We start from the raw sequence: 26,620 nt of genomic DNA on the forward strand, positions 1-26,620 counted from the left end.
GATGTCAAATTAAGACAACATACAACGTTTACACATGTAATGTAAACGTATATAAAAACAGGCCAAAAATAGATTAAAAACGTATGATTTATTCGCACAATTTTTTCTGTTATTATTTGGGGATATAAAAATGTTACGTTCAGTGTAACAGATACTAACAATGCATTAATCATTGCGGGCGACAAAGCAAACATCGCACAAAAGATTCGAGTTAGCGGTGTCCCGCACAAATTGATGTGGTTTCGTGACTTAGTGTCGCCAGATGGAATTTAAACATTAATTTGCTTAGTTATTTTGCTAGCATTGCGTTGGAAATGCATTTCAACTTTGTTTAGGTACTTGGTTTTAAATGAGAGACGTGCTATCGCTTATGAAGCGATTATCCACCTAAAGTTCTCTCCGATAAATCTATTCAACATAATTTTCTATAATGTTTGCAGTATCTATTATAGCCGTTGTTCCATTGTTTGCTTCGTAGATTACAGATCTCCTCATTATAATAATCTATACTAATATTAAAAAGAGGAAAGGTTTGTTTGTATGTATGTATGTATGTATGTATGGTTTTCACGCATAAACTACTGGAGCGATTTTGATGAAATTTGGCACAGATAACCTTTAGACCCTGAGAAAGAACATAGGCTACATTTTATTGCGAAATATGTACCACGGGCGAAGCCGGGGCGGACTGCTACTGAATTATAAAAAGAGAGAAAATTATGTATTACAAAAATACATTTCCAAGAATATTTAGCCAAACGAAATTTAAGCCTACTTGACGTTTTAAAACATTTGACCTTCGTCAATTTAGTAAATTGTAGGTTCTACAAAATGTGACCTTATTAGTATAAAATGCAGGGAATTTTGATGTTTAAATAAACTGTGCCACGGCTTGAAGCATTGATGAACTTTAAGGCGTTCGTCGGCCTGCTAAGAGTTTTGTGGTCATCTCTCGGCTATCGATCGTCTCTAAGCCGCTTCGTTTATGCAGGGTCACATGCCGGATTAACCTCGCTAATGTAAATTTAGCTTGTGCTAAATAAAATTACTGCGCTTACTATTTTTTCAATATTTAAAGTACTAACTTTATTTAACATTAGGAACATTTCTATATTAGACTAGTATATACCAAAGCCGTTACAATTAACTATCTGAATTGTGTAAGTAATTTATTTTTATCTTAAAAATACCTCAGCATCTAATTAAAAATCAATAATAACAATATTAATAGATTCCTGGATTAACTTTACCGCGTATAATGGAAGACTTTCAATCTGTTCGCTGTAAAACAACAAAAACTTCGTTACACAAAAGAATCTGTTCAATTTTACTTTGCAAAGCTTAAAGAAGACAGATGTTTATAGTTCTCCAGAACTACACCGGACTTGGAGATGGCACAGTATTGCAATTTGTTGGAAAAGAAATGTCAATAATTTCCCGAGAGACGCCGGGCCCGACGCCGCACTCACGATTTATTGCCCGGATTCGACTTCAATTACAGCTATCAGTTGCACTCGCACGTGCCTTTAAAAGCTTCGCTTTTTAACGCTTTTTCGCTTTTTATTATAGAAGCATTAACGTATGCTAAACGAGCAATGCTCACATAATATGCACTCGCTATTCACAATTTGATCGCGCCATTTCATTTCGTATTCGTCTAGTTTAGATATTTAACCAAACATAACTATAAATGTTCACGTTTAACTTTCAAGTAAACAAACGTCTATGTGTACTTCATTTATTTTCACTTAAACTGAAACATATCAAATAGGTACCTACATAATATAATAACAGCCAATAACATCTCGACAACAATATAATCTATGGATAAAGGAGTTATTAAATTGTAAATACGCTATAAAAGTTTAATTAAATATCAAGCGCGGCAACACTGAGCTATTAAGTTAATCCGCACTTGCTATCCTGATATTTACGTTTTAATAACGCAGTGGAGTTATTGGAACGTACATTGGCTACAAACTTCAACCCGTCAACTGGGCAATTAATCCTCAGTCATCTTGATTCGACGTAGCTTGGCTTGATTAATTGCCAATCAGAATGCTCAAATCTGTTTATTCGTAAACTACATTTACTGTTTCGAGATATTATCTTAAAGGGGATTAATATCAGATATCGGTCATTTTTTTTTTAATTTAGGTAATCGTTACATAATGCAAAAGGCCCGCTTGATGTCCATCTTCACTCTTCTATTTATTTATAAGGAGATTACGATGGTATAGGTCTACCAGAATCTGATGGCATATTTATATTTAAGAAATAAAAGATTTTCATGTGGCAACTTATTTGACAACTATCAAATTGGTTGTCAAATTATTTGTCTTTTTTGCAGTTGATGAATAATTTTTAGGATTTTGTCTAAAAAATCTTCGAAAATGTCGAAAAAGCCGCTGCGATCACAAGCAAGAGGTATTGTTTATAATGTGTATAGAAAAACATTCGATGAAGAAGGGTCAAACACATCACAATTTTCAATTTTGAAGATTTTATTGGTAAATTGGACTTACCCGTTTTGATACTTTAAATTAAAAAATATTATAATATGTAGGTAACTATAATAGTGATTGTTGATTAGAATATAATTTTATGAAAACTTATTACAGGAGTTTCCAATACGGCTATTCGTGAAGTCCAAGCTGTCCAAGTCAATTTTATAATGTGTGTATCTGTTAATACGTACGAAAATAAACATAGTCTTATTTTATTGCACGCCTCATAAGCGAAGCGTTGAGGTGGGTACTACTGTCACTTCGCGCAAAACATCAGATTTTTCAAACTTAAAATGTCTTTATGTATCATACATTGCACTTGTAAGATAATACATACACACACATATTAAGAAAAAACACTAGTTTTAACGTTCATGATATTTTTGATGTCATTTTTGTTATTTAAACTAGTTAAAAAACAGTTTAAAAAAGTTCTGTCTTGGACGTCCGTGTGTCTGTATGTGCGGATCCTTTTTCTTGTTAACACGATAGCGACCGAAATACTTTACTAATCGAGTCTTTTTTTTTCTCTTACGCTTGAGTATGCTCAGGAATAGAACCCTTTCATTTTTCAGGGTCTGATTCGATGTGGTTTAATTGTTATTAAATAAACAAAAATAATTATTAATAAATAATTATTAAAAAAAAATTATGAGGCGTGCACTTTTGGATTTTCCAAATTTTTTTTTTATTTTATTTTATAAAAAATTATAAGCAGTCTAGTTTTGATTTACATTATCATTATATCGATATTTTCACATGGCATACTGATAATGAATATACAAATATAGGTATGTGTAAATAATAATATGTATTACCTGTATAAAAGTACTTAATATGTATATTATACATGTAAGTATGTACCTACATAATATTAAGTGGATATCCCATTATTAAGTATAGTATTGTCCACTTATGTAATGTGACTAATGATATTGAGGACAATATAAAAAATAAGCAGTATCAAGATCGTTCAGTCCATTTTCCCTAGGGTTGCACACTCAAAATTTTGATTTCCCTAATTGCCATCAGATTCTGGTTTACCTATAACATAACATACATTCATTTTGTACTCAGGCAGTCACAGGGGTTCACCAACATAACGGTAGTCAAAACCTTATACAATAGTCTTGTCAGAAGCTATTTGGAACACAGTGCGGTCATATGGGCACCGCACGAAGCAAAGTACACGGTTATGTTGGAAAGAGTACAAAATAAATTCATGCGCCACCTGTACATGAAGCTTTATGGCGTATATCCCTTCTATCCCCTAATGTATCCCACACTGTTTGTACTGGGCATGGTGGGGTACAATGAGTTAAGGGTAAGGCGCGAATTTAAGCTGGTGGCATACTTGGTGGGGGTTTTAAGGGGCAAAGAATACAATCCCGGAATATTAAAGGAAATGTATTTAAAGGTTCCAGACCACTATTTAGAAAAAAGAATCTTACCCAATATACTGTATGTACCAGTAGCGAGAACTAATCTTTTAGCCAAATCGCCTCTTATTTGTGCATTTCGTACAATTAACGAATTGCACAATATAATAGATGTGTTTTCTTGTAGTTTGAGCGAATTTTCAAAGGTACTACTAAATATATTATGCTATCAGCAGAAATGTTAAGTTTATGAATTATTGAGGCTTAATAGGCTATTCTTGTGTTACAACGTGTTTATTTTTATATTTTTATGAGATATGTTTGTTTTTCTTAATTTATAAAAGAACTCTGTCGAATTAGGTTAACCTGTAATGATAGTTAGTTCTATGTGTGTGTGTGTAAATAAATAAATAAATAAATAAATAAAATATTGTAACTTCATCTAATCATCCTAATTTTCATCCCTTTAGATTGTGCCTTTGTAATAAACTCAACTCAGATTATTAATTATCTAAATCACGAACAAAAACTTTAACAAATAGCTAACATTCAGAGTAGAAAATGGTTATAGCCTGGTCTACTAAAAGACTATTACGTTGCTAGATGTTAGAACATTACATGATATTAAGCGAAGTATTTGGGACACGAACAAGAACTGCCCGATAAGGAACATTAACGACATTGTGTGAAGACTAAGTTTTAGTCGTTAACTGTTTGTGTATAGTATTTACACAACGAAAATCCAGCCAGCGTCTTACAAATTAAATTGATTAAAGAAGCGACTAATCTTTGGTATTAAAAGATGTAAATAAAAAACTTACTAGCGCTAACAACTATAAATCAAGGGTAAATTTTCGATATGGGTTTGATATCGGCGCTGATCCTCACGTTTCTTCCTGTATTAGAACAAAATTACGTATAGATACGCGTGTGGAATTGAGCAGGAAGGAAATTGGGAAGAAAGTAGTTTTGGGAATAGAGTTAGTTTTCTACACTTTTTATTGTAATTTATTTACTAACTCTATTATTACTTAGTACATAGTACCTATAGGCTCTATGATTATTCATAGTACAATAAGTTGTTTAAAAGTTATTGTTAGCAATTATTTTATACAAAAGTTCAAGAGCTACTAGGCTTAGAATAAAACATGAAACATAAATTATTATACATATGCAGGAAGAGAGAGCATCACAGAAATAACAAATGAAGGTAATGGAGGCGGGCACTGTACCTCTTGCTACGTCTTTTAGAAAAAAAGTAGGTCAAGACGCTTTTTGTTTGAGTAACGTGCTCAAAGTTTAGTTAATTTCTGTTATTATCTTTCACTCTCTCCGGATAAAATTTTTCGGAAAAGTGTTTCTTAAAAAAATGATTTATTGCTTGCAAATTCAGTAGACTTGAGCAATCTCCCATTGTATTAATGTCGTATATTTACAGAAATGTATAATATACTATGTACTTTGTTACCTGTTATTATATCTAACAATAAAAGAAATAAGAAAGGAAAGAGAAAATATTTTATATCCAAAGCTTTCCATAATTCATACTAAGCACTTAGTAATTTGATAACCGTCGCAAAACAATAAGATTGTACTTATGCGATTCACACACTTACGTAACATTTATCGCAAGTTCATGACCGCTTCGCTTCGTGGAGTTAGTAATCTTTATTCCCCCAAATGTAGGTAAGAAGACTAGCTGGCAAACTGCCACGACATGACGGCGGCACTCTTACAAACATACTTTAAAATAACATAGCTTATAGCATAAAATTTTAATGTCTCCCCAACTGGATTAAAATGGAATGTCTTTTTAAGTAGCTTTCTTATCTATAATGCTAAGCTTTTATTTTCAAGGACTGATCATTAAAAACTTAGGGTACGATTTAAAATACATTTTATGCGGTTCAAAAAATATTATTATTTTTTATTATTTAACCATTTATTGTACCACACCATTTAACATTACAGTATATAATATATAGTTGTATAGATTCGAGGTAAAGTACAAAAGGTGACCTTATCGCTTAAAGCGATTTCTTCCAGGCCAGGCAAATATTTTATTAAAAGTTTATTTTTCAGTGGAATGATTGAAAATCACATAGTTATAATCTGTGAGAATGCCAATCACTATAAACTTTATAAAAGTGCAATAGGTGAAATTTTGTACGACTAATTCCTGAAAACTCAAAAAACTCCTTGGCAAAAATAAACGCAAGGAAATAAATTTCTAAATGGGCTTATTTTCCATTTTTATTACGCAGGATACAATTTAAAACAAAGGACTGAGCAAGCCCTCTGTGTTTCAGACGAAGTGTCTGCATATTAGGAAGTACGTTAATTTCAATATTATTTTTATCAATAATAATTGCGCCTTTTTCAATTTTTTGTTTTAATTCACGTAATTCGTTATTAAAATAATGAGTATTATAAATTACCATCGTATTTTAATACAATTTTAAGTCCATTAATGCTTTCAGAACTCGCGGCTTGGGATTTGTTGGATTGGGATTTAAGGATTATGTTCGTATTTGAGCTCAGATTAACACAACTAGAACTTTAACATGTTTTCCCACATTGGAATCACAAAATCACTGCATAGTATAAAACAAAGTCGCTTTGTATGGGTGTCTGTATGCTTAGATCTTTAAAATTACGCAACTGATTTTGATGGGATTTTTCTAAATAGATAGAACGGTTCTCGAGGAAGGTTTAGTACATAATATATATTTTTCAGTCTTTACATTATTATAAAATACAACTTATTTCTAGAAAGAAGTACGTAACCACCGAAGCTTAGGAATTTATAAGAAACTGTTCATCTCAAGAGATAACGAGTCGCGAGAAGGTGGCAGAGAGAATCCTATAAGAAATGCGAAATGCTTGCAAAATTTCAGATAAAATCTAACATTGTAAGCATTCTTAGACGGGAATGATACTTCACAACAAGTGTTAACCCATTATATCGAGCTCTCTTATCTATAATTACGTGAATTTAACGCACATGTGGAATATTATTTATTTATAAGCATCATAGAACTAACCTTCTCAATACTCTATACTTTCAGATTAAGAACCTATTCAATAGTTTCAAATCATATTCACAATCAAGTAAGTAGTGTTTGTCTCTATTTTTTGCAAGGAAAGCAAATTGTTTGTAAAATAATACAAGTGTGGGTACTTAGTTAGGTGGGACGGCATCCCCTCCGGGCGTCATTACGGTTGCTCGTTAGCATAAACGCAACGCTATCTGATGAAACTATTTAAAACCTTCCCTAACGATATCCACGTGCATCTACATAGATCTCGTTAATTTAATAGCGTGCGTTACATCATTAGGGTTCAAACTTTTATTTTAAATTAGACGACAAAATATAGCATGTCTCTATTCGAAACATATTATCGTCTGTACTCTACATTCTGTATATGTATTATACGTTCACATTTTTATTAGTAGCTAATAATTCTCTACTATGTAATATATAACTTAATTTCTTATACCTAATGATGAGAGAAATTAAGCTACAAATAATCTCCCTTTGTATCTTTTGCTCTTAAAATATTGTAAGCCTTATTTTCTTAATAACTAATTTATATATCCAAATGAGCTGAAATATTAATATACAAAAAACCATTATATAAAAATAGACTTTTAAGAAAATCTTTGAAGTATATTTCTTCGTAAAGAAATGTATTAAGTCCTCGTCAAGTCATATTTTTACGTCTTACAAGACTCAAATTTAATTTTCCTTAGACCCTTACAAACCCTTCTAACTAAATTGTAACCAAATGCCTCGTGAAAATGATCTTGCGTACAGATTAAACAAGCTTTATTAAAGAAATCTTTTGAAGCTTATGAAAATGAACATATGATACTGATTTATATTCATAACTTTTGAATTATATTTTATCATTTGAACTAAAAGAACGCATTAATCTTCCATCACATTATTACCATGAACCACAGAAATTATAGCTCATTATGGCTGTATTTATAAATGCGAGAGTTCCCCTCGGTGAGAATAATTGATACCACAACGTTAATTACACCTTACACCAACACTTACGACATATTGCTTTGAAAATTCCTGAAGCTCAAGTCCTAAAGAAACAACAAGCTGGCACAATTTCGTTTGTAGCGTAGACCAACATAACCATGCACATTCAGCTTTTTTGGAATGAAATAAAAATATAATAAAGGAACAGCTGTCGACTGCTTACTGAACAATACACTAGCCATTTTATTAAAAGGAATATTTAAATATTGCTATATCGACAGCAATTTTCAATTTCATATTGTTGATAATTTACACATAAAAATGTAGTCTTATTTTACGTATTACATAATGCTTCGAACTAATCCATAGCAACAAAGCGCTGACATATAAAAATCCAACGCACAGGTTTTTCACCTTTTAATTACCATAAATGCAAATGGAGAAATTAGACATTATAAATTCCAAGCTGTATGCCTGTATAATGAAAAAGGGGTTGCGGGGTATTAATCTCGAGGCCTAGTAAACAAAGTGGAAGCCTCATTAAGTGAAGCTAGCCGCTGAGCGAGTCAGGCCATCCATCACTCTTAATAATCACCGCGATGGTTGCTAGCGTGAGCATTGCAGCCGACTTCACAACATTATCTTATCGAAATTAATATACCATTTAAATGGCCACTGAAATGGCTCGCCACCGTAGCAAATCGATCGCGAACTATGGCCTATGCCTGACCCGGTATTGGATGTTACATTGATGATTAGCCTAAAAACAATGCTTATTTTCTTTGTAATAGTAGCTACTATAATATAAAACTGGGCTTTATTAACATTCACAGTAAAATGTACTCAATAAATTAAAAACTAAAGAAATACTAACATTAAACAAATAAATCCAATTTATAAACATTAATTAAATGAGGACATCTCATTAGAAAACGTACTGGAACATTAGGGAAACCCTTTTCAAAATGACGGAGGTTCTCATTTTGTGGCGTATCTTTTTTTATAGATATCTTACAGTGAAAATTGTTTGTAGCATTCATTTTCATATCAATACCAAACCAATATATAGCATTTGAAGACAGCACAGCCAATTTTTTCTCTAGACTGCTACAACCTATTGCTTTTTATGTGCCTATTTAGATTTACGTTCGTTTTTCAGGTTTAACGTTTTATTTACAGGACAATTCCAGACGGTGGTTCAACTATTTAATGGTTATATTAATACTTTTACGATTGACTATTTTGAACTCACGCCACCAATCTGAAAATAGTTCAGTACACTCACCTGGATTAGAAGGACTTATTCGAATAACATACGATACTAATATCATGATTGGTTCCATCAGTATCAACTTAACTTTCTATCTTCTATCTTCTCTATGAGTCATCAAGTAGACCTCAAATTGTATTAAAATTAATTTAATAAAACCGGACTTCAAATCGTCAGAATTGCACAAAATTAAAATTAGCCCACTCAGCAGTCACCAGCTTCAAATAAAAAAAAAATAAAAAAAAATAAAATCGGTTTAGCTTTAAATTGTCTGCACTAAACCAATTTAAAAGACCACACGGTAGGCACCACATTTCGAATAAAAAAGAATCATTAAAATCACTCTGTTGAAAGTTCTGAGGTAACAAAGGTCCTTTTGTTGTTGTTGAAAATAGAGGGAGATGAATTTCCTTTCTTCGTCTCCTTCACTATGACACATCAACTACACCACGAATAAATTGCATTGCTCTAAACAGTGCTTTGATAAAATAGCGTGTGATAAATCTCGTCTCCCTATCTTGTAATTCTATCGAGTTCTTCAAATCCTCAAGACCGGGAACATCTGAGACAAATTGTTGCAGCTGCTTGGGTTTGCTGCATACTGCTAAATATACTACATTTTGCGTTGGAGAACAAAGAGCTACAAAACATTACATCAATGTATCCATCGTATTTGGTTGAAAAATGAATTGTGTATCTACAAAATGATATAGAACACAATAGAAATAAATCTTAAACGTTTCGTAAAAGTATGTTATCGCAAAACTCTAAACTATAATTTTAAGTAAAACATTATCTTTAAACTGAATTTAAATTCATTATAGTTAAAGGTTTGAGTAAGTATGTAAATATAAAAGAATAATTTATGATCTGAATTCTCTTTCCATTTAACAAATTACCACTTTGCTGTACATTTATTAAATTACTTTAATAAAAAGAAACATTAAATATCTGTCGAATCGGCAATGAGAATAGAATATCAAATTAAAGTGGAAATATACGGGTAGAGATAAAAGGCGGTGGAGCGCGGCTCACGGGGCTAAACTTTGAAACCTCAGCCAGAGCGTGGTAATTATTCCGTCTCTGCTACTTCCATTCACCGACAATGGTCGCATTGTTACATTTATTTCACCAAGATGGAGTTTATTTGCCAAAAACTATTATTTCCCTTTGTGCAGTAAGTTACATTTACATATTTTATGAAATAATGTGCTGTAGTCATAGAATAACAAATCTCTCTCTAAATTCTAATTCTCTTTTTGTTATTGTATTTCTATACTGATATACTTTTCATATTTTTTTTTTAATTAATTTAGAGCAATTAAGATCATTTTTAATATTTCATATGATTGAGAATAATTTTATAAGAAATATTAATTCGAAACAGGCTGGATATTATAAGTATAATACCTTAAATGTGTAATTAATTTAATTTGTGTGTGTAAATTTATTTAATACTACCTATACAGTATTTGTAAACAGCAATTTGTATGTTGGTAAAGAAGAAGTAAAGTAAATTAATTAAGTATGCAGATTAGGTAACAAGGGCCACCGGGATTAGCTACGTAAATATAATTAAACTAATCCGTCCCGCCGCTCCAAAAGCACGATAATTCGCCCACTACTATGGAAATCAGTTCAGAATATTCAGAATTGAAACAGTTACAATTCAATGAAAATTCAAAAGCCGAAAAGCCCAAATTTTATAAATTCCTTATCAGTACCACGAATTAACATAAAACCTTTTAAACGATCCAAATCTCACGTAAAATAGAGATATTTTCTAAATCTGTGAAAATTTAAAAATCTTCGACGTTAAATGAACAACCGTTTGATTTATTCGCTCGTCCATTTATAGCCAGTTTTCCAACTTACGGATATGACTTGTTTAGCGTAGTATCACGTAGTATCTCTTAGTTAAAATGACAAATAATGCTAGTTAAATGCACTATCAGTGACTTCTCTTGTAAGCAAGTCGTGAAACTGGCTTTAATGTTTCTACCCATATGATTAAAGTTATCAGCAAAATATATGAGTATAGGTACTTGTTTTACCTTTTTACGCGAATGATGTTTCAATCTTTTCTTTTTTTCATATAAGTACGTAATAACGTTACGTACCCATACCGTGTTCGCCATCTTTTAATTAATATCGGATAAACCCTGTGGATAAACCCATATTAGTATTTCCATCACATAATACATAAATTTTAAAATGTAAATTAACTCGAATTATGTACTTTATCTTAAATCTACAGCTTACTTGCATCAAAGATAATATAATATATATATCTTGCATGTAAAAAGTAAACGTTACGTAGAATCATTCGCTACATTCTATTTATAACGAAAAGGATTTATTCAAATTTGTTTGTTGTTCGCTCCAGAGAAAGATACGATACGTACCAATGCTTAAGAGCTTTAAACAGATGTATACAGTACGACGTCTTCAATAGCACAATGTATCTGCTTACTGTACTTATTTGTTAAATCTGGCTTGTTCAATCTCAATGGTGTCCACGATTTATTTCGATCGCATCCGAAATGAGAAACTGGGACAACGCTTCAAAGGGATTCAATTTCCAAAGGAATTTATTAAGGCTGGAAAAATCGTATGTGACCTGTTTAGTGCTCTTAGGATAACACGCTTCTAGACTTCTTAACCTTTTGACCGCCAGAGCAAAAACGCATCGCCGTGCAAGTAACTATTCTCTAATCTGTGGCCGTGCCCTCCACGCCAAGCCACAAATTCAATGAGATAACCTTGAAAATAGTAGGGAGTCCAAAATGTTATCGATAAACATAATAATTCACAACTGAATATTTGAATAAACAGCTTATAACACAAAAATAATATTTATTTAACCTCATCTCCTACTGTAAAAACTTAAGACCACATTTATAGCAACTATCAACAAAAAAAATCAACCTTTTGAGATACAAAAATACATATAAAATTGCAGCAAGTTACAGCACTATTCTCTATCAGTTACGCCCCATTGGCATGTATACATGCCAATGGCGCGGGCAACCATCCTTTTTTTTATAATCTCTCGCTTCTGATTAGGGATGTGTAGCTAGCTGTATATTATTATAACTTATCGAGTTTATTTATTAAGTTTATATGAACTATAGGTATTATTGTGGAGTGTTTATTTGTAAATATCAAAACAACTATTACCTTTAAATAAAGGGAATTGCATTAAAACTACATATTTATTTTCCAATCATTTAGTTTAATACTTGAGTTATTACAAATACTAATTATATGTAGGTACCTATTTAGGTCAATTACCATATTTTGATATGACATAGCGACAATTTGTATCATAAGAATATTCTAATAAAGGCACTGATTAGACTTATTAGGTAATAAATTTTGAAAACTTCTAAAATGCGCAATAGTTCTTCTGTACTATAAAACTCTTCACTTGCCATTTTTGCGATTATAATATTGGTAGAAACCTACTCGATAAAATATTTTTACAACTTTCCGCACTTAACAACACGGCACGCGCTTACGACGTCACCAGTCCGACATCTATTCATGTCAATGGCGCAGAAGGGATTGCATATCGATACTGTGCTAGGGATGCGCATGATTGGCGAAAAGGAAAATATTCAAATCAACAATATCCACAATATAGACAATATGGTATTATACCAAAGAATGTAGTATTTACCTTTTTTCTCAGTGACTAAGCTTATATATTTTTTTTGTAGTTATTACAAAAATTAAGCGAATTAGAGTAATTTCGCTGAAATTTTAATGAAGTTACTTGAATATTACCCTACATCACTAGTAGGCACGTATACATGTCATTGGCGCGAGAGAACATGCTTTTTTAGCCATTAATTAAGTTATTTTTTGTCATCAAATATTTGAATAACTACTTGGCAATTTTGTTTACTGTGTACAATTATGTAATAACTGGGGATTCAGTTCATAAACTGTATAAATAAAACACGTAAAAGTAAAGGTTTAATATGTTTATTTTGTATTTATCTATGATCTGTTTCTTGGCATGTATAGGTGTCGTTGGCGCACAGGGCACGATTGCGCATGACATCTATAGATGTCATTGGCGTTCAAAAGGTTAATGTTCCTGTAGAATTTTCTGAATTGAATAATTAAATAATATTTAAATTATTTCGCGATAATATCATTGACATCTTCAGTCGTGGTATTGCGTGAAATATTGATATTATTTATTATGACCCAAATATAGTGCCAAGTTTTATATTCACAAAGTTTTTTGGGCGAAAGTTTAGTTACAGTAACTTCGCCACTTGATTATATGACCTATTTTTAGAAAAAATTGTATAGCTATATAAGATTTAATGACTAATATTATTCAGATAATGTTTTGCTCTATTTCGGTTTGCCACAGATACTAACAAAACACATACACTTACATCTAAATAGTAAATAGACTGATTTTCTTTTCTCTCAGATATTAAATGGGAAACTGGGGTTCGATGTTATACTTACATGATATTGGAACTCTTACCAATGTTTAAAACAACGAAACAAATGTACCTTCCTCTTTAAAACCTTCATTGGAAAGATCATACAAATAAAAAAACGTGATATAATAGTAATCAAAATATCTACCCTAGATTGCTCAAACATTGTGATTTAGACGTGACCCACTTTAAGCTTGCCTTGAGTGTACTTTCAGTGTCAACCAGAAGTTGTAAGTGTACCTCCAAGTAGTCATCTTCCTTTTACTTTTTCTTTGTTTACACATAAGAAATTGCCTACTTCTATTTTTGGGAAAGTTGCTCTTTAACAAAGAGAATCTTATTGTAGTATGTAAAGATATTTTTAAAAGAAATACATAGTATACATACTCTACAGTCTACATGTATAGAATATTTTGTATTTTCCTTTATATGGAAAATATTCTATACATGGACATACTCGTATGCCCCTGTAGCTTCGACTGATACTTTTCCGACTTAACGGAGCCTTTTCTATGGATGGATTGTTTTCATGTCTTTGATTTTCAATACTTTAAGAAAATACAAATACGTAGGAGTAAAATTTATATCCAATTAAATTAGGTCACTGCTCAGTTATTCAACAATGACCTTAAAAGGGTTCGAATAAATATTTCCATTTTGTTGCCCTTACTTTATAACGAAAGGATCGCCCTTTTATTTCGCTTGGGATAACTCGTCTCAAGTTTTTCTTTAATTTCTGTTTCTAATTTAAAATTCATGATGTATAATTTTCATCACAGTTGATACAATCTAAATGTAATATATAATTCAAAGTTAATACTATAAATTTTATTAGTGTTCTTTGTATTTTGTATCAGATAAAATAAACTGTCACGAAAATGCTAAACGCCTTTCGAATTCGCAGTTCTAGTAGCTTCCAATACATTTGCTTCGAATGTATTTATGGAGATTGATATTTGGTAAAACCGATATGGTTTTACCGCAGTCTGCGTCAATACTGCAGCGTTTTGCAGATAAGGTTCAGTGGGATGTGAACGCATATACCGTGCTAACTTTGTATGCAGGCAAATTTAACGTCGCTTGAGAGAATTCAAAAATATTCAGAGAATTCTAACGCAAGTATGTATGTAAAGGTAGAAGCCCACTTATTTTCATTAGTGACGAGTGCTGGTTGTGTGCTGGTACATTTTTATAGACGCGGCAACAGCTTTTATTTCGAGTGAAATAAAGGAGTGTGCGATGCATGCTATATTTTAGCCCATCTGCAATACGACCTGTTTTTTTATTAACATTAAAAATTATATCAGCTTAATATCAATATGTAGCGAAGTAATTATACTTATTTAAATTGCCAATTTGTTTTGTCTTCTCTGCAAAACCTCCCACAATTGACAACGTTATATTTCTAGCATTATTCGTGATCATAATATAAAAGAGTGTAACCGTATGAAATATTTTGACGCTTCATAAGTTATTCCAAGAAGATATATCGTTCGTAACCTACTTTTACACCTGATTCCTGTGTGAAATCAAAAATACTGCTCGGAAACGAAATATCAAATATTCCCCAACCCTAAAACTCGGGAGAATGTTATTAAAAATCTATAGGTAGCTAGAGAAACGTCACGAAATATCGGTATTTTAATGTCGCTCTACATTCTACATATTCAGATAGACTCGATGTCTTTTTATATTATTTTTAGTGTATCGTCATTCATATGACTAGTACAAGACTAGTACATACAAGTACCTAAGTAGTTTAAATTTAAAGCATATTTTTATTCAGAATATATTTTTAGTAGTTCCACTCTAAAGGTGAAAAACATAATCATAAATCTTTGAAATTAATATATTAAATCTATTCTATTACAATCGGGGCTGTGAGTTCAGTTTTGAGATGAGATTTGTGCAGACTTAATCCTATTTTACTCGATTGCGTCAGAAATATGCTTATATATTTCGAATGCTTAGTTTCTATTTAAAATAAACGTGTCATATTATGTATGGTTCCTTGGAACGTTCGTCTTCATTTTGAGAGTGAACACGAGCGTCAGTAAACATTATATACTTCAATTTCTTTCTGGATGAAATTCTGCGATGAATTCATTGTTTAAAGCACAGAAAATTGCTAAAAAGTGACTGTGATGAAGGAGTTTAATGTATAAGTTTATCATATCATACTATCAATATTAATATAAATAATTGATATGACAAATTTGTAGTTCCACATTTCGTTATCTTTATACTCCACAACACATCGGATTTTTCACGACGATTTAGTGGTGTGGAATATTTCGATTTTTGAAGTGAAACTTCTTTATCGGGGTTGGACAAAAATTTAGTGTAACATTTTTGCGTTACGCCGTACGCGTGACATTTTAGCGTTACGCCGTACGCGTGACATTTTTGCGTTACGCCGTACGCGTGACATTTTTGCGTTACGCCATACTCGTGACATTTTTAAGGTCATAAAGAAGTTTCACTTCTTACGTGTGTACTCTAGTACACGCATACATTTTTTTAAACTCTTATTGAGTATGTGATATTTAAATACAATATCCATAAATCATATAAATCGCATCATCAGTATTCAGCAGCGGGCTTTACTGAAACGTGGAAATTAAATAAAACGCCAATAAAACATTTCATGAGTATGGTTTTATTTGTGCATTAAAACTTACTAAGAGTTACTCGATGCGGAAATGTAAATTAAATTGTATAATATGCGAATAACATGAAACCGAATAACAATATAATACTCGACTGATAATAATTAACAGTTGACACAAACATAGTTTTAAAACAGGTTGATTCTAAAGGATTTATTTTAATGGTAATCTCGATAACAGCTGTGCACTGAAACTAAATTTGTGCGTTTATTTAAAGTGCCATAAAACGGCTTTACACCGCACCTGTGGCCTGCAGTGGGTGGCGAGGGGACCGACGGGACCAGCTCCCACCCGACCTGGCCAATACTAAAGTAAATACAGATTTCTTCCCTTTTTACATTAAATGTGGATCACGCCTTGCGACCTTTTTACGTTATATTAACATTAGTGAATGAAATGTATGAAGAGGTCCAAGAGCAAGAACTTCTCAAGTACCTTTGAATGAAAATATACGAGAATTAATTAAAAACGTCTCAACGTTTACTGACGTTCTTGACATACTCAAAAATGTTAGGTAAAGGTGTATTTGAAGGTAGAAGCTTTAGCAGAATATAGACCGTCCATAAAATAAAATTTCTCGTACGCATGGCTCATTGACTTTCTTACTGCTATTTTATCTTTGACAAAGGGTTCGTTTTATGCCTTTGTACGTCCCAACATGAAATTATTTAAAGTTATCGGTAATTGAATATCGAAATGATATAATATTCAACGATTTATAGCTATAATAAGAGTTTTCTACATAGCCGTCATATAAAATTTCAAGGAATACAAATAACATATTTTATGATTTTTCATACTCTGTTGAAAAATGTTGTAAATTTATTTCGAATATTGTGATGTTATCCAAACGTCAAAAATGATATATGAACTTACTCTCTCACAGCTCGTATAAAGTATTTTACGATTTGGTAGTCGAATGTGATTTTTCGATATTTTGTTTGACCAATCTACATTGAAAGCTTTCGTTGTATTAATAGAAACAACATAATATCTTCTGCTACTTAAACAATATTTATATTTACCCATAAAAACTGTTACAAGTCTGTAAAATAAACGATGAAAAATAAGACCAGTGCAGGAGACCGACTCTCCATTGGCCTATTTATTTCTTCAGACTATCTTAAGTGTACTTCAATATTTAATAAATTACAGCGATTTAGCTCGTACCAGGTGCTTCTGTTATAAGTTATATTTGTAAGGTGTTTTCAGTTAACGACCACTAGTAAATAAAGTAAAAGTGTTTGTGATTGTAAAATTATTCATTTTTAATTAATACTAGTAAGTATACTTTTATAGTGTTTCTATAATAGGTACATGACTATTACTAATTAGGTACTATTATAAAACACACTTCTACTAATTCGATCTTGACTAACGATAGTTACTAGAATTATTATTATGTGTCTTGACGAGACTTTCACCGATGGATAACTCATCTTATCTGAAAAAATTAGGGCACTTTTTTATAGAAAAAGAATAAGATTTGCCAACTGCCAAATAATATAACGGAAAGCGGGGTACCTATGTCGCGTGCGTTACCTAGTTACAAACATAAGTAAGATAGTAGCACTTTACTGAGAGAACACGATTATCTGCGAGCACAGAGAGCTTATAACTTCAGCTTTCGCAAAGTTATATAAATTACCGCTGCAAAATTTTAGGCTTAACTAGGTGTAGTTATTCGAGGCGGTATCATACAAAACACCACTGCGGGGAGTTGTTACTAAATTAGATATTTAAATAAATTTAAGCGTCCTTTTCATCTACCTTCTCGTAGGCTGTAAATATAAAATACTTCTGAAGATTCTTAATTTAGTAGCTAATCATTTGCTTCGAGATTTCGTTAATAGCTCATTTTAAGAAGTATTGCGTCTTTAAATAGATCTTGCTCAACGACCGTTTTAGATAAATTCATTTTGATACCGTTCGTTCACCTTTCGTTGTTTAGAGGATTTTACGATTTATTTGGTCAAGGTTGGCACGGGTGATAGAGATTACTTTCGTTTATATCAGACCTACTGCTATTTTTAAAAGTTGTAGGTAAAATAAGAAATATTCAAGTTTCATATTCTGATTCGGGTTATTAATCCTATTTAAGCGTTACTGCCGCTCCAACGAGCCGTAAGCGATATCAAAAGCTATGCAAATGATTTTCAACCCGTTAATTTTTATGTTTTTTTTTTTCGAATTAATTTCTTTTTCACAAAACGTAATGCAACTAGTCTTTGATGTGAAGTCCCATGTCCCCTTGTGGGGTATGGCACGTATGTATCTGCATTACGCACCTTTTTGATCGATTTTCTTTACGGACAAGTTATCAGCCTTCATTTTCTTTTTTTGCAAGTTCCCACTAAAAACCAAGAAGCCTCGGCTCTACGACTATACGCGTATAGTTATCCACCCTACGACGAGACTTTTTTTATAAACATAATTTTGCTTTTAACCGGAACTAAAAGTCATGGTTTATTCAAGTAGTGGTTGTTTGTTAAAGTTAGCTCCAACTTTGGAAGTAGACCTAAATTTAAACCTATTTTCTCAAGCAGACAATTTATACCAAGAAAGTACCTACTAATTTCACCCTAAGGACAGTCTTCTAGTGAACTGCACTTGCCTGCTTTGCTTATTCCTAAAAAACTTTATTGTCAACTCTGAGTTTTAATTACTTTGGTTCAACCCTACTGCCCTGTTATTTATAGACTACTAAAGCCCTTTTGTTACCCTCCTCGTTGTACTGGGACATATCTTATTTTAGAACCTATAAAATATCTGATCCCTGCAACTGACGGAACCCATTTCCCCAATTATTATATTCGGAAAAAGGATTGAATTAAAATAAAATTTATCTTTATTAGTAGTACCTCCCGTAAAAAGCTATTATAACAACATTTCTTTAAGTGATTTAGACCAAAAAAACCTTTTTTACAGTACAGATGTAGTAGTATATTTAATTACTCTAAGTTCCTTTAATTATTGATCACAAGAATGTAATAACGCGAGTGAATGGTACAGTCTTCTTTGTTGCCAAGATGTTGCAATAAATTACAGCTCTCTTATTACATTAATTAAAGTTGCGAGCTATTTTTGACGGTGTTTGCCTACTTTATGACATTTTCTACAGTGTAATTTATCGAAACTTGCACAAATTAAACTGTGGCTGTATCATTGAATTCATTGTTATCATAGCGTGGTCTATGGCAATTGTAAATCAATCACTTGATGGAAACAAATGTAATGCTATTGGTTATTGAAAGATTTTGTAAGGATATGAAATATTTCATATAGGTAGGTATAATAACGCACTCGATATACAAAATTCATGCTGCCAATTGCCATACCTGTATAACATAAAGTTTACTCAATTATTAATTACCTGCTATTCGAATTTGTTAAATGAATAAAAAAAGCGCCAGAAATATGTATAAATTTTCACTGATTGTTACTTATTGTTTACACCGATAAATCCTTGTCTCTAGGGTAGATAATATTATTAATAGCTCTGATATACTAATCGATCTGCTTTCCATGAATATAAACAACTAGGTCATACTCATAGCTTCTAAGCTACCAGACTGACTTTTGATATTTGTGATGAACTCACAATGACAAACACGTGGTTCATCCACTACACCAAAAGACGGTCGTATTGTCTTTATTTATAGCCGCCTTACGAAAACTTCGCGATTTTTTGCAATAGGTAACTATTTTTCTCTCTTCAACTTAAATTTTGGCGACAAAAGAGAGCTTTAAAATTCCTTTTAAATACAATCAAAATTAGCTGATAGAGTCACTATATATTTTTCTTTGCAGGCTCTGTGTGCAGTAGTTACTCTTTAAGCACCACACCGATTAATTATGAGTAAACATATTTTTCTATCCAACTTCCAAAAAGGATGTGGCTCTATGTTCCACTGTATGAATATCTATATTTTTGTTTCAATTAGATGGTGTGGTTAAAATATAAGCTTTCTTTCTTTTGTATTAAGTGATTATTAAATTTATATTTTATAACCAGGTCGTGCTATCGAACGCGTATGCACAGGGTCAGACGGCACGGGCATGGTGACGGCGGCGCGCGGCCTCCTCGCCGCGGTCACGAGGGTCCTGCTGCTGGCTGATATGGTGGTTGTGCGGCAATTGCTATTAGCTAAGGATAAGGTTAGGTTAGGTGTACTTACATCGCTACGAATATTTCATTGCCTAGCTCCTTTTGAAATAGGACGGCATATGAACGTTGATCAGATAACGTCAGAACATGTACAGCGATTACAATTTAGAAAATTATCAAATATTAATCTTCTCTGATCCGTTAGGATTATTTCCCTTTTCCATGCTCGACTTTATTTTCATCATTACTTTTACTTGATACACAATATTTTTTAAACATTTTATGTAAAAAAAACGAAAATACAGAGAAAAAAGGAATCTGTTCATAAAATATAAGTTAGCTAGCAGTATATTCTCAAGTACAATTCTACGCTTAGTCATTATACTCATTATAGAATTAGTAAAATAGAATTACGCGAGGAAAGTTGTATAAAGTCTTATCGTGTGTAATCTACAAGTTTTTCTCCAATAAAGCAGTAGAGCTCCGAATTGACGATTATTTGTCACGACTAAACGCTACATCGAGTCACGCGAACGTCGAATATGTTAACTGATTTATTTTCATGTTTCCTCACATGTATGAAATACATTTAAGCATATTCCACGTTTTATTACTCACTTGGATTTTGTTACGACTTAAACCTATTTAGTACAAGAAAGCAGTAAAGAATTAACCTTTAGCAAACGCTATGAAAGGTGAGAAAAAAGTTCCTCGCTTTTTTGTTATTTTGAAACAATGAATACCTTTCTTAAAGGTTTTATTTAATAAAAATTTCATTTTTTTCCCATTATAGGTGTCGTAACTTTGAAAATATTATTTTTAATAATCTCACTTAAACTATTTAACAAACTAACGGCGGGGGCACACGATGCGTTGCGGCGCCGCACCGCAAAGATTTCACCGTGTCAGTGGGCACACGAGCGGTGCGGCGCCGTAACGTTGTTTTGTCGCAGCGGCGCCGTAGCAGCGTTGGTCAGTCAGTCCTTCCTTGTGACGCAAAACAACTGAGCGGTGCCGCTCCGGCGTCGCACCGCATTCACCCCTCCCCGCCTCGTCTCGGTGGTTGCAAGTCCGGTGCGGCGCCGGAGCGCATCGTGTGACATGCCACAGATATTTCTATGTAAGACGACGCAGCGACACCGCTCCGGTGCCGGACCGCCGCCGCAACGCATCGTGTGCCCCCGCCGTAAGCAAAGTCATGGCAAATAGATCTATAATTTTTTCAATCAAAGCTTAATCTTATCATCTATTAGGCCCCTTTGCTTTAAAATGATATTTTTACAACTCCAAAATATACATATATATATTTTTTAAGTTATATACCTATCTCTGTTACCTAGGTATTACCAAGTAAAGTATGCTAAACTAACACGGATGAAAATTTCTGTCATAGTTACGCTAGCAGGAAACTGCTGCATGCATAAAGTGTCCAAACTCCAAAGTTAGTTTATAACTTGACTGTGAATTCTGTACATATGGGCAGGTGGCACGTTCATTGGATCGTCTGGAGTCGGTGTCCAACTTTGCAGAATTCGTGCGAGCTTTCACGGAGTTCGGCGGGAGTATGGTGGAGCTGGCGAGGCTCACGGCGGAGCGGAGGGCTGACCTCAGGGACGAGAGACGAAGAGCACAAGTGGCGGCAGCGAGGAATGTTCTAGAACGATCTACGCTAATGCTTCTTACGTCATCAAAGGTATGTGTTCAATATAATGTATATCTCTATGAATGTATACTTTGTTATTGACTTTCAAATTATCGTAAACATTCTAGGATAGGTATTTTTCTATTCCTTATAAAACAGTTAATGACACTCCATTCCTTTGAATTTTTTATTTGTAAAGAACCATTCCTAATATAAGACAAATCAAAATTGAATGGGAGCTTGAAATTTTATTTCTCTAATTAATCATATCTACATCATTTCCACGTGTTATACCAAACATAATTTTCCATTTCCATATTAACATGTTTAAATTTTCATCAACTCACTTAAATCTAACCTCAAATTGATTTATTTCAAATTACGCAACCGTTAACTTTTGAAGTCCTCACAACCATTTCAAATAAATCAACAGAGCGTCTTCAATGAGGGCCTGTGGAAATTTCATTTAATATTAATCGTAGGAAACAGTTATTAAAGGGTTCGGATTGCCATAAATTTCCCATTGGAATGTCGAATGCGCATCTCTCGCAAATTAGAACCGTTCAGAGGCCTTCGTCATCAATTATGTGGGATCAACCCAATTCGGACTCGGGCGCTTTGTTGGTGACAACAATGTTTCTACTGTCTATGATTATTTCCTGGACAATCAACTCGTATTAATCAAACTATAAGTTATTGTTATTTACCATTTTGATTGTCTGTTAGTGCTAGTACCTACCTTCTATTTTTGTACTGAAATTTTGAAATTTTATTTATTTCTGCGTATCATATGTTCTAATTATAATCAACAATAAAATTGTATGTCAACAAGCTAATATAAAAAAAACTCCTAACATGGTTTCAAATTTTACATTCAAACACAATACTTAATATTCCAGTGACAAAGAGCTTTTAACGCCTAGCTTTCAATTCAATTTCAAGGTTTATTCAAGAGTCTGTTTCACAAAGTGCCAAGTAACTAATTAAATTTTTGCTAAATAATACTCTTGGACAATTAAAATTGTGCTTCAGAGACGTCATTTAATTATTATGCTTTAAAATGGAAGAACAGGTTGCGACATTATTAAGATTTGAAATGGGCTAAAATTTAACGGAATGGAAATCGATACAATTTTTGTATGATATAGATAAATAACCTATGATAAATACCTATAAGATTTAAAAAGATTTAGAAATATATTTTAGAGAACAAAGGAAGGCTTAGGCTACTCGAGATTAGGAAGGGCGCGTTAACAGCTGCCCGCCCTTACAGGCCTTAATTTGTCAGAGCTTTTACCCAAGCGCTCATACAAATACCTTATTTCTTACAAATACTTACGTTTCTTTCAATGCAATGAAAATAAAGTCTTAGCTGAATTACTACAGACATTCATGCGCCTTTACACACGGTATACATTCGAATATATCCATTTATTATGTGTATGACTGTATATGGACTAGTATCTCATAGATTTATTTCCTATACTTGATTAATAAATAATAAAAATAAGAAATAATTCAATTTATATCCGATTAAGATTGAGTCTAAGCTAAAAATGTAGCATCATGATTAAAACACTTCTAGTAATAAAATTCATCCCAATTATATAGTTAGAACCTAAGGTTAGTACATTGTAATTTATACAAAAAACATACACAAACGCGGAAATGGGTGATTAGTCAGGTTGAATAATGTAACTTGTAAATTATACAGGGGAAAAACCCCAGTGGACATTGATCCAAGTTATGTAACCCAATTCTCTTTGTCCACCGCAATCCTGTGAAGGTATGTTACACACGTTAGCTACAATTGCATGTAATTAACAGCCAGATACGATAAAAAAAACAGTTTGAATTCCTTTCTTGGGGAAAAAAAGTTTGTCAGACATAATTGTATTGCTCATATAATTTTTCCTGTGAATTCAGTCTGGAAAATTCAAAACGTGAGATTATTTCTTCGTTTAAAACACCACGTTACGTTTACGTTTAAAGGTATTCTTAAAGGAACAAATAAGTATCATAACGATAAAAAAATGTGTGCGTGTACTAGTGTACACACGTAAGAAATGAAACTTCTTTATGACCTTATTTTTCAAAAAAATAATTTACTATATGCAACTTTACAGAAATACGTCGAATCACGCGTGGTAGGGATAAGAAAAAGATGGCGTGTAACGGAAAATGTCACGTGTAACGAAAAAATGTTACACTAAATTTTTTTCCAACCCCGATAAAGAAGTTTCACTTCAAAAATGTCTGTATCTGTCATCACTTTTTTTTCTATAACTGACTCTACCAACAATATTTCGTCTAATTATAGATAAAAATATAATACAGTATGTGTGAATAACACTTTATTTTATTTGTTGTAGACGTGTTTAAGGCATCCAGGGAGCGCCTCTGCGAGGGAAAACCGTGACACTGTATTTTGTCAAATGAGGCGGGCTATGGACCTGATACATTACGTAGTTCGAGACGGTCTGCCCGGTCACGAGGAGCAATCACAAGAGGTCTGATTAAAAATTTATACTGTTTCACTACTTTTATTAACAACAGATTTGGAAAAAAGTTACGCGTGAGTTAAATTATCTTGAGTATCTACTCTAATTTATGGATATGGAAATTTTTTTGCACAATAAATTCGTAGCATGATAAATATACCTAAATAAGAACATTTTACGTTTAACGACGAATTATAAAATTATACTTATTACTTATCTCACAATTTATTTATTAAGGTAACCTACTCTCGTGATAAAGAGCAGGTGAGCCTTCTTATACTAAATTTGAATGAGCTTTTTTAAAACTTTGTCAAATTGTTATAATGTCGCGTTATATCTTTATTTTTTATTACTGCACTTTATTCTTGCATCTTATACACATTTTTAAATTATTGAGCTTTTTAATGCAATGACTTCCTTACTAGGTATGTATATATATTTTAATTATGAATAATCGATAAATGAGTAAAATATATACATGGGTTAAAGTTTTGTTGCGAAAATAAATTTTGGTCTAAAACCAAATACTATCACGATAGCCGCCTAGAGAACGTAAAAGCGTAGGACCTTCATAAACACATCAACAGTCGTGAATATGGCGCTTACGTGCACACAAATTGATTTAAACACTGGCTTCGCTCCAATAACTATAAAAAATACTTTTGCGACGTATTTCCCGTATAACATTTTGTCGTAAACGTAACACCTTTATTGACTTCATGTAATTACGTTCTAATCACGGAGTACGACGTTTTGTATTAAATCTCCACTTGATGAATAGGACTGAGGCTTATAAAAGCTCCCACGATACAACAGGTTGAGTTTAATGTAATGCGCTACAATAACACGCTTTATTTTTCACGCCTGAACAATACTATAAGTGAACGTTTGTTTTGCATGAAAGATTTGACACAAAATTTAAATGACACCTATTAGTGTAGAATTAGACTTCTCGTAACCTAACAATTAGGTTACGGTTTTCGATTATTATCTTTGACCTCGAAGTAGTACATATAAGATAGGTAGGTATTATGAATCGTAATCTTGCAAATTGTAGAGTCAAAATCTTCCCTTTAAACCACGCTGCATGGCTTATTATTTACCGATAATTTAAATATCCGATTGTTTAGGTATAGGTAGGTAATTACTTAACGCCTATCAATATTGAAATTATATGCACACTAGATAATTTTTATCAGTGCACCTTTATTTCCGTTCAAATATTACGTTACATAATCATTTACTTAATTTAATTCCGTTCGTGTAGTGATTGTCATATTTTTATATGAACATTAATTATTTTCTATTTTCACTTCTTTTTAAAAGAGCTGATCATTACATTTTAACGTTTACATGGTAGATGTTTAATAGTTTTTACTTTGAGTTTTAATATTTTTCAGCTATAAATGCCTGTGCCTATATTTATTTAGAAAGGGTAGAACTGTTTAGTATCCCGAATAGGAAATAACTTGGGCGATGTCTATTTCGGTAAGGTTTAGACTATACCATTTGGATAGCCATCATGCGAGTGGTATTTATATTTTATACTTAGTACTTTTATCTTATGTGTGATATTAGTAAAACTTAGTGGCATAACAAAATCGGTATACGAAAAGGTATAATATCTGATTAAATAAATAGATAGTGACTTGTTTTCTGTTTGTAGATATATGATTAAATTTCTTCAAAGTAACAACATTGGTATTTAAATTTTTCAGACAGGTTTATTCCGTTGGCTTTGCCCTTATTTACGAGATAATGATCTTTAATACAGTTGACCCGATGGACAAAGATCTGGGTTACGTCTTGCGTGTTTAAACTTTATACATTACACTTAATATTATTTTTCAACTTTTAAATACTCACTCACCTTTAACCCTTAAATTGATTTCGTCCGTTTTAAAGGACATAGTATTTACACACATGCTGGCGCTGTTATAGCAGACCTAAGCTTCACTAATCGGTATATTGGGAAGGGACTAGCTATGTCCTTCACGTACATGCAGGTTTTTTTACCAAAGCGAAGTACAGTCGCGAATGGTGACCATTTGAAAATTGCAAAAAACGGATCTCTTGACTC

General features: G+C 32.5%; 1 protein-coding gene across 3 annotated transcripts in view; it reads left to right on the plus strand.

The window, feature by feature from the left end:
* alpha-Catr (alpha-catenin related) overlaps positions 1 to 26,620 on the plus strand; it is a 51,110-nt gene that overhangs the window by 14,040 nt on the left and 10,450 nt on the right. For 2 of the 3 annotated variants that reach the window (XM_090102755.1, XM_090102756.1), the window contains exons 3-5: positions 20,305 to 20,447; positions 21,881 to 22,090; positions 24,412 to 24,549. In XM_090102755.1, the coding sequence (XP_089958881.1) occupies positions 20,305 to 20,447; positions 21,881 to 22,090; positions 24,412 to 24,549 (491 nt within the window). Of the gene's footprint in view, positions 1 to 20,304; positions 20,448 to 21,880; positions 22,091 to 24,411; positions 24,550 to 24,777; positions 24,805 to 26,620 lie in introns of all 3 variants that reach the window. The other variant, XM_090102757.1, reaches the window with a different exon arrangement.

This window comes from Colias eurytheme, chromosome 6 (genome assembly GCF_061535395.1).
Source record: "Colias eurytheme isolate Ceu_HAF_F1 chromosome 6, ilColEury1 Martin Lab GWU primary, whole genome shotgun sequence".
NCBI classification, from domain to species: domain Eukaryota; kingdom Metazoa; phylum Arthropoda; class Insecta; order Lepidoptera; family Pieridae; genus Colias; species Colias eurytheme.